Source organism: Amaranthus tricolor, chromosome 14, assembly GCF_026212465.1.
Source record: "Amaranthus tricolor cultivar Red isolate AtriRed21 chromosome 14, ASM2621246v1, whole genome shotgun sequence".
Classification (NCBI taxonomy): Eukaryota; Viridiplantae; Streptophyta; class Magnoliopsida; order Caryophyllales; family Amaranthaceae; genus Amaranthus; species Amaranthus tricolor.
Window position 1 is genome coordinate 6,907,127 of NC_080060.1, and position 10,995 is coordinate 6,918,121.

Genomic DNA, 10,995 nt, shown 5'->3' on the forward strand with positions numbered 1-10,995 from the left:
AAAATACAGATAGATCCACCCAAATTGTGCAATAAAAATTGATGAAAAGTTATAAAATAAGAAGTAACTGAAGGTATGTGTTATAAATGTGACTTTAATTTTATTAATTAAACATATAAAATAAAGCTACATAAATTTAGTAAGTTATAAAATATATGGCAAGTTCAAACCTTTGCTTTACATACACTAAATGTGAACTTTATTATCGGAACACCATATATCGAACATAGTAATAAGAAGATTTTGTATGTGAACTTGATATTAATTCTAGGCGAGATGTTCTTTTCTAAAACATTATTTTCTCCCTACTACGGTGATTGGGAATATAAATCGGAAATATGTTCTGATATACAAAGAATTACACTAAATTCCTAGCACAAGAAACTTAGAACGACAAGAGAAAACTTAAGTGGAAGAAGAAACGGAAATTTACAATCGAGGATTGTAAGTTCTCTATATAAAGTACTAGAGAAGAAAAAGAAAAATCAGAAATTGCATGTATATTCCATGTACATCTCATGTAACAAATAACTTACACATGTCTACTATATTTATAGAAAAGCATACAACTTTTCATAAAGTAATATGTCATTTCATGAACCGCAACATCAACTCACGAATCAATGTCGATATTAAATCAATTCACCCCAATAATTCAGTTAATATAACCATATTAACCGTAGGTAGTTATTGAATAACTAACAAAACCGAATAAAATGAACATTGCAAAAACTAGCGCGAAAGTCGCAAGCTGCGACCAGGCCAAGTAGCGAGCCGCAACCTGTGTTTATACCAGAACAAAAAGATTTTACAATCTTAGAATATTTCCAATTAATTATTAATTTAAATTTAATTTAACTAATTATAATTTTCGATAAACATTATACATTCTAAACAGAATGTAGTGTGTAAGACTACTTTTTGGGACAGAACGGCTGAACGGGATAATGGTGATGAGAAAACGGTTGAGGGAATTGATGATAATGCTTTTAGAACTCAAAAGTTGAATATCAGGTGAATTTCTGTGTCTCTCTTCTCGTTCTAGTATGAAGAGAGAGAAACAGAGATAGGAGTAATTACTAAAGAATGGAAAAAATAGTTCTAAGAATTTTTTTTTTTAGATATTAGACTTAACAGAAAAAATAGTTTATCTCTTTGTTTGACAAATAATAAGAGACGATAATAGTTATAGAATAGGTTATAAAAAAATTGAAAATTGAACATTACTTATTTATTTCCGAAAAATTATCCTGAATAATCTCACTTATTGTCCATGTGAATAAATTCTATTATTGAGCATTTCTAAATAATTCAGCATTTGTATATTTTTTTGCTAACAGCACCCCTTCTCCTTTTAATCAGCTACAGTAGGTCCTCGTTAGTCGTTACACTAACTTCTTCATCCTCCTTATGTTTCTTCGTTGGTTTACCTTTACTCCTCTTTGTTGGTAAGTATCTAAAAAAAAGCAGATTAAAATGCATCAAGGGTTGTTGTCAGCAAAAAATATATAAAGATTGAATTATTTCTAAATAATTAATAGTAAGGATTATTCACATAAAATATATAATAAGTGGGATTATTCAAAATATTTTTCTATCTTTTTTTTGTTTTCATTAATGACAATTGACAAATATGTCATTTTGCATAACCTTGTCTCAATTCTAAATACCAGTAACCACTCCAAGACATTTTTTTGGGAGTTTAGCTAGCAAAATTCTCATTCTCTAATTTTTCCAAAGTCTTATTCTCTCTAAATAAATACGAGAATTTTTAATATTAATTTTTCATATACTCATCTTTAAAGTCTTTCAAAAGTGACACTATAAATATCATGCATATAATTTGAATTTTTTGTCTTTTCACATAATTTATCAATCAAAAGTTATTCTAATATATATACTATAAAAAATTTAGCATTGGGACGAATTAATAGTACATATTGCTTTTATTAGCATGCAAAATTATTTCATTTGATTATTGCTGCAACTACTAATCTATTACTATCTCAATTTCATTATACTTGCTATTAATAATGCTATTTTTTTACATGTTATATTACAATTGGGTGCAAGTACTCCAGAACAGAAGAAGTATATTATTGTATTGAGAAGATATACTCACTGCATGGCTACATTTTTTTGAAATTTTTATTAATTGTATACCTTAAACATTTGCTCAAACAAGGAAAGAAAAATCTTGAGTTTGGTGAATTAATATCATAACCATAAATTTCTCATTCTAATAATAAATAATAATATAAAAAATTTTTAGTCAAAAGTAAATAGTAATAAAATAATACTAAGTTACCAAACAAAATATCAATTCAAATGGATCAAAGAGGGAAAAAATAAACCAATTTAATTTTAATATACACAATTAAAAAAGAAAATTGCATGTAACAGAAACTTTTAGCTGAAAAAATAAGGACAAATAAAAATTGCAATTTGCATGTAGTAGGCCGAATTTTTAGCCAAACTTAATTTTTTTGAAACTTTCATTAAACATAAGTAGTAATACTTTTGTAAGATAGATTTTTTCACATGGTAGCATCCAATTTATACACTGTATAATTGCCGTAGCATTTTTCATTAAATTCTTGTTAATTTCCATTTAATTCATTATTTTGCAAAATTTTTCCACATGGTAGCATCCGATTTTTGCTCTCAAATGTTTGATTCACCATTTTAACATTTAATACACCGATTAATTTATCAACGCCCTTAAATGTTGTAACAATTAAATAGATATGTATTAATGCTTGGAATGCACCTTTTGAATTTATGAAATGCACCTTTTGAGCTTATAAAATGCTTTTTTGAATTATTCATTACTATTTGTAATGCACCTTTTGAACTTTATAATGCCATTAATTATAATGAAAATAAAATTGTTACAACATTTAAGGGCGTTGATAAATTAATCGGTAAATTAAACATTTAAGAGCAAAAACTAGATGCTACCATGTGGAAAAAACTTACAAAATGTTGAATTAAACATAAATTAACAAAAATCTTATAAAATTGTTTCATGAAAATTGGATACTACTATGTAAAATTTCCCTTTTTTTAAAAAACTATAAAAAAGTAAATATAAAGAAAAAATGTCAGATCATAAATGACTTGATGTTTAGATTATCAACGAGTAAAAATCTATTAAATTAAAACTAAATTTTAAATTCGTCCAAGCAAACACAATACTTAAAGTTTGACAAGATAAATTATTTTTTGCCAAAATCTATCCTATTGTTAACAAACAAGTTTAACTTTTCAATTTCTTTTGATTTTGATATATTTCTCATGATTTAAATTTTTATCTTATTATCTTAACAATTTAAACAAACTCCAACTATTTACTTAGAAAAAGTAAATTTGTCACAATATAACAATTTAACATAAAAACTTGTGCAATTCAGGGAGTTATTAGTATTAATAGATAAATAGTTACATTTGCATATTTCATCAAACTCAATGATGTTTGAAGTAAACACAACAAACATGGATTTTCGTAAATACTATAGACAAAAATCTAAAATATTAATTTATTATTTTCATTTTAATTCTTTTACAAAAAGGAAAAAGGGGTAGGCCGCACAATTTTGTATGACTCGGCCTAAGCCAAGTTGCACACGGCATAAAGCATGCAATTGAGCCTAAACTAGTCGTACACTTTGTGTGACTTACCCATTTTTAAAAATATTTGTTTTTAGTTAATACGACAATAATATTATTTTTATTTAATATTAATTTATTCATACTTCTATTAATGATGTTATTAATTATTTTTAGGTATAAGGAGATCAAATAATTAATTGGATCAGAAGAGAGAGTTTATTTTAGAGAGATGTTAAAGAGATGAACACTAAAGAAAAAAGTAAGGAGCTACGACACAATAGAAAATGTGGCGATAAAATCCCAACTTTGATAGACATGAGAAATTATCTTGTAGACGAGATGTTCATTCAGGTCATTAGGTCGTTTGGTCAAGACTAAGGTCCCCGAACCTAAACCCGACCCATGCCTTCTCTTTGGATTTATTTATGACCTAGACCCTATCCAGACACGATTTATTAGACAACATAGAATCAAGTTAAAGTTCGTTTAAACTTATTTCTATGTATTTGTTTGGACTCAACTTAGACTTATATTAAGCCTATAGACTCATTTTAATACTAATTAAACTTTTAAATGTTAAAAAGTGAAAGTATTAATAATTACATTAAGACCCAATTAGGACCCATGTAGGATCATATACCCATTGAGTCTAATATTTTTAGATCTTAAAAGTCCAAATCTAAGTATGAGTTTACAAAAAATTAATGAATTTAGATCGAGATTTGATTGGACTCGATCCAAATCCGACCCATGTCTATTCCTAAAGAGATCTATTTTAAACATCATCATTATTATACCCAGTCTATCCTCCGTTCATAAGAAAACTATAATTAAGGTTTGGGGAGGGAAGAAAGACGACAACTCATACCTATAAAAGAGAATGCGATCAAAGAGTAACTCGAATAAAAAAAGATCTTAAAAAAAATCTATTTTAAACACTTATGCCAAATTGCATCCCCTATAGGTAAAATATTAGTGGGTCCAAAACTCCAAATTGGTGGTGATGTGGTTGAAAGTGGAAATGTGATAGGTCTCACGTCCCGCCAATCATGTTGACGGTCTACCAACCTTCTCATTTCTCGGTCCAAAACATATAAACATAAAAAGCAAAATACTTGTACAAATATTAGCTGTCACAACGTGAGGACGATAATGCCTCATGCATTATCCAGCTCACCTTCATAGGAGTATTAGCTTCTTCTTACTTCTTACAATATCTACCCTTTATTTATTGTCCAATCATATTCCCCATTATACTCTCATAGTTTGATTAATAATTCATTCGGGTGGTGAAAATCGGTTTAAGTTAATTCGGATTTAATTGAATGTCGGTTTCGCGCATGATTCGGATTTTGTTTAACTTAATTCGGCCATTACTTGGTTCGGGTAGTTTCGAATAACAGATTTTGATCACAGTTCGCGTATGATTTTGCCCTTTTCGGTTATCAATCGATTCAGGTACAACTTCCTTTCAGGTAATGTTGGTTCGGTAAACCTAAATAAAGAACACATTTTTGGGGTCAGGTAATTTTCGGTTTCAGTTTTGATTTCAGGTTCGGTCACATTTAAACAGCTCCAGGCAGTTAACCCTATTCTTTTGTTTTCATTTAACGATACGTACACATTACATTTCTATGTTTGGACGAGTTTTGGATATGATATCTTGGATCGAGTTAATCATGTCGCTATTGCGTATCTAAATATCATGACTATTAAATTTGACTTTATACGCAAACGATTTTGGATAGATACGAGTCGAGTCATAATCAATTTCGATTAATCAGGTCGATTTTGAACAACTCTACTAAATATAAAACTCTTCTACTCATACATCATGTTACATTGCATAAACAATAAGGCAACCCATAAGTTCACTTGCCTACTCTTACTCAACATGGAAATGAACTAATGGAAAACATGGGTCTTACTAAGACGTGAATTATCCTCATCTAGCATAAAAAGACAGAATAGTGTCTTATTTTTGCTACGCCTAAACAGAGACATGATATCAGATCATCAGAATATGGTCTAGAGATAGCTTTAATTTGTTAGGCTATATAATCCTATTATTAGCTACAACCCTACAAATTAGTCATACCCTTCATAATTTAATCATAGAATTGGTCAAAATTAGTCACTATTATCTATTATCTATTTTGTTTGTTTGTTTGTTTGTTTGGGTGTTATGTTCATTCATACTTGACTATTTTTTAAATTGTATTATTTGTGTTATATAATTTATTATTATTATTATTATTATTATTATTATTATTATTATTATTAAGTATTCCCTCTATTTTTATATGTTTTTCTTAAATGAAATTTTTGAATTTTAGTGTCAAACTTTGACTATTATTTCTTATTGATTTATATAAAAAAACATATTTATATAGGATCTTAATCTCGTCTTAATATATATTTTCTAACTATCAACTTTTTAAAATTTTCACAATTAAAATTATTTAACATATAAATTTGCATTAAAATCTGCGCAAAAAGTGAATGATAAGAACAGATGAAAATAATAAAGTATTAAAATAATCAATCAAAAGTCATTGCACAATAATACTTCCTCTAGACTAGGGCAAATCAAGGATATATTATTGGCAGAACTAATACACATTGACAATCTAAAAATATCAATCTCAACAAATATTTTGCTATTGGACTCCCATATCACCTCATTACCATATGAAGTTACATAAAAGAAAGTTAGGAGATTTCCTCATTTTCCTCTCCAAAAATTATTATTTACTCTAAATTATCATAGTCAAGTTTCAATTATAAGTTAGAAGAATAAGAGTAAACAATATAGATAACAGAGTAATATAAGAATTAATTTATATAAAAATGATTTTATCGAAGTTTCAAAAATTGTATCATGTAAACATTGAGCCCTTATTTTTAACGATTAGACCGTTATTTAGAGCTTTGATTTATATGTAGTTGCAAGCTCGTAGTTATATCGAAATTAAAAACGAAACTTCTGATTACAAAGAAGTTTCACTTTTTTAGTCCAAAATCTTAATTGGGTTGCATAATGCAAAATACGTGCATTTTATCCGAAAACTAATCGATCCAAAATTCAATCAAATTAAGTGATGACACCCATGCAAAACCGAACTTATAACCCAAATGAACATTGAAGAATATTTCTTTTCACCGTAGAAGAGTTTAATTTTGACCGCCTAATGCAATCCATCTCCCCTTGCTGCATAAAATTGTTTATACAGCGTTCTCAATTTGAATTGTTACTTTTCCCGTGAACTGCAATGCGTTGCTTCCCCTCGGTATGGAGTAGATAGTTGATTCTGTTAATTTTGATTGAAGGTTTTATTTTTGATGAGCTATGACCCCTTACTGTTGGGTTTAATCTTTGGTTTTGATATTAATTGCTTCTATTCTAAACACTTTCTTCTTTTCTTTTGTCCTGCTTTTCTGGGAACAGCTTGAAATCTCTGCTTACAGTTCTTGTTACATTCATGAACCAATCTTATGTCTTATTGAGGAGTGAACAGATTAAAATATCAAAATTTTTAAGGCAATGTTCAAACAACTTTTGTCTTGAACAAGGATTACAGGCTCATACTGCTGCAATAAAATTGGGTTTTTCGACTCATATGATAGTAAGCAATGATTTGGTGGATATGTATTGTAAGTGCCGAAAATTGGACAATGCCCATAAAGTGTTTGATGGAATGCATCAGAGAAATGTAGTTTCTTGGACATCTCTCATATGTGGATATTTGCATCACTGTGATGCTCAAAGAGCATTGTCTCTTTTTCATGAGATGAGTTTATCTGATATTAAACCAAATGATTACACTTTCTCTGCCTGTTTTAAGGCTTGCAGTATTCTGGGTATCCCTGAAAAAGGAATGCAAATTCATGGATTCTGTGTTAAAGCTGGGTACCAATGGTTTTCAATTGTTGGAAATTCAATTGTTGATATGTATGCAAAATGTGGTAAAATTAGAGATGCTTTTCAGGTTTTTGATGAAATTGATATCAAGAGTCTCATAACATGGAATACTATCATTGCAGGGTATAGTTCTCAAGACAATGGAAAGACTTCTATACAATTGTTTCGCAAAATGCAGAAAGAGGGTGTGATTCCTGATGAGTTTACTTTCACATCAGTCCTTAAGGCTTGTAACAAAATTGGGGCGATTTACTCTGGCACTCAAATCCATGGTGTATTGATTACAGGAGGATTTCCTGTTTCTTCTCAGACAGCTCTTCTTGGTGCTCTTATTGACCTGTATGTAAGATGTGGATACTTGGTTGAAGCTAGGAAACTCTTTGATAATGTTGATGACCGGAGTGTTGTTTCGTGGGCCTCTCTGGTTTTGGGTTATGCACAAGCGGGTTATTTTTCGGATGCTATGGTTGTGTTTAGACAGCTTAGAGAGACCATTGTGACGGTTGATTCGTTCACTTTGTCAGCTTTGATTGGTGTCTTTGCTGATCTTGCTTTCATGGAGCAAGGGAAACAGCTTCATGCTTATGCCATTAAGGTCCCCTCTGGTTTAGAGCTAGAAGCTGGGAACTCAATTACTGACATGTACCTAAAATGTGGATTAATGGAAGAAGCAGAAAGATTTTTCATGGAAATGCCGGTGAAAAATAGAGTTTCCTATACTGCAATGATCACTGGCTATGGAAAACATGGTCTAGGAAAAGAAGCAATCTTCTTTTTCAATAAAATGGTATCAGAAAATGTAAGGCCTGATAGGATAACATACTTGGCTATCCTGTCAGCTTGTAGCCATTCAGGCTTAGTAAAAGAGTGTGAAGAATACTTTTCACAGTTGTGTAGTGACCGTTGGATCAAGCCAGAAGTGGAACACTATTCTTGCATGGTCGATCTTCTTGGTCGAGCCGGGCGTCTAACTGAAGCTAAGAATCTCATAGAGAGCATGCCAGTGAAACTGAATGTAGGTGTGTGGCAGACCCTGCTGAGCGCTTGTAAAGTTCATGGGAACTTGGAACTCGGGAAAGAGATCGGAAAAATCATCTTGGAGTTAGACGGAGATAACCCAGTAAACTACGTTTTAATGTCGAACCTTTACGCTAATGCTGGATACTGGTATGAGTGTCAGAAGCTGCGAGAAGCTGTGAAGAAGAAAGGGTTGAGAAAAGACGCTGGCCAAAGCTGGGTTGAGATCGACAAAGAGGTCCATTTCTTTTATGGTGGAGACGATACACATCCACTGACCGACAAAATTCATGAAGTGTTAAAAGAAATGGAGAGGAGATTAAAAGAAGAATTGGGTTTTTCGCACGACGTAAGGTTTGCATTGCATGATGTGGAAGACGAGTCTAAGGCGGATAATTTGAGAGTTCACAGTGAAAAACTGGCTATTGGACTAGCACTACTTTGTGCAGGGAAGGATCAGAACAAAAAAGTGATACGAATTTTCAAAAACTTGAGGGTTTGTGGTGATTGCCACGAGTTCATTAAAGGTTTATCTAAGGTCTTAGAGAAAGTGTTTGTTGTTCGTGATGCGAATAGATTTCACAAATTCCATAATGGGGTTTGTTCGTGTGGAGATTATTGGTAATGTAGTCACGTAGATGCGTACTTATGATCTGCACACTGCGACTACACAGCTATGTCCAAAACGAGTACTTCTGAAAACCCGACTGGTGCTGCTATACAGAGTTTCGGACCCAGTTATGATGGAACATTATGTGTGTCTTTCATCCATGTTTTCACTACCCGAATGCAGTAGAACCTCGACATTCTTGGACAGCAACGCCTTGTGTTTGAATTCATATTCTCAAGTGTCCCCGTCATGTTTGATGAACATTTTTCACAACCAGCACGATGTCAAATGAGCGGTTTTTGACGACAATGAGAAGTTGTGCTCGAACGTGCATGAGCTTGAATTTGTATTCTCATGTGACTCATTATGTTTTTGATGACAGTAATGCAGGAAAACCCGGGCAAGCAGAAGAGCAAATGGGTCTGTCATCTGTGTATGAGCTCGTCTGAGCAAATCATCGAGTGATGGCACAATGTGTCGAGCATGGAAAGGGCACATTGTGGATTGCTTGCTCGAGCTACTAGCATGGGTGCTTGAGTGGGTACCCAATTACTCGGACGAGCAGTAATATCTGAGCAAGCAATGTAGAGCAACGTAGGAAAAATGTCATGGTTGAATCGTGCTTGGACTAGCAGCCGAGAGCTCAAGCTAGCAACATACTACGAGCAAGGCAGTGTGAAGGGTTGAGCTCATGCTCGAAGAAGCATCAAAACGCTTGGGCAAGTTAATGTGGCGGAGGAAAGACAATTTTTTATTAATATTGACGGAAGTTATTTGTGTAACCATATAAAAATTTAAAATCTATAGATTATGTATGTTAATGCAAGTGTCAAAACACTTAATAATGATGATGAACTTGATCACTTAATTGAACATGCTTTAGCTTGTACTTCGGAGAAGGACAATGAGGATGTGTTATATGTAAGTGAATTAGTGTTTGGTGCTATCAATGAAGTGATTGATGTGGGGCGTTTGAGGCTTCACTGTGGAACTATGCTTTGAACGAGTCAAGGCATGGGAATTGGATTGCTCGAATAAGGCAACACAAAATAGCAAACAGAAGGTGTCAGAGGGGAGTGCTCGTTCGAGAACATTGTTCTGCAGCTTCCAGTAGGTTCTAATGAGGGTGCCTTGTTCGAGCATTTGCCTTGGATTTTTTTTTTTTGGTTAGTTTTTGCTTCTTGAAGGGCATTGAAAGGTTGTGTAACTACTTATTTAATGCTATATATATTGTCGTGCATTATTGTTGATGTTAATTGTGGGTTTAATGGTAATTAATGTGTGGTTCTAGAATGATGTACACCTTCATCTATAAAAAGGTACATCATTCATAGAACAAACACACCACAAACACACAAACTTGTGAGAGGGCAAGTTTAATTGTTAGAAACTTGAAAATATTCTTACTTTATTCTAGTATTGTGATCTTGAGAGTTTGTTCTTAAGAAAAGAGATATTATACTTGTATTGTTGAATCAATTATAATAAAACTACATTTTAGGGGAGGTATCCAAGATACCTTATAAAACACATTGTGTCCATTTCATTGATTTTGTTTGATAATCCTCATATTATTTTTTATTGTTGAACCTCTTTTAGGCTTACATTTTAATGTTTTAAGTGTAAAGACACCCTCCAAATAAAGGAAGATATATTTAGATTATTCATGATTAATTAAAAATAGAGATTATTAGGGATTTGTAACATCTATTTTAGTTTGTCACATAAGTTTAAGTGCAATTTTGTATTTGACCATGACTAATAATCTTTCTTAATTCTCATCTACACATAATAAACTTATTTTTCATCTTATTCGTCATCTCATCTTGTTTCC

At 31.8% G+C, this 10,995-nt stretch overlaps 1 protein-coding gene across 1 annotated transcript; it reads left to right on the forward strand.

The window, feature by feature from the left end:
- The first annotated feature begins 6,647 nt into the window (after positions 1-6,647).
- Positions 6,648-10,667, forward strand: LOC130800496 (putative pentatricopeptide repeat-containing protein At3g15130). The gene has a single exon (XM_057664067.1). It carries the CDS (start codon positions 7,095-7,097, stop codon positions 9,174-9,176), a length of 2,082 nt encoding a protein of 693 aa, XP_057520050.1. The 5' UTR covers positions 6,648-7,094; the 3' UTR covers positions 9,177-10,667.
- The last annotated feature ends 328 nt before the right edge of the window (positions 10,668-10,995 follow it).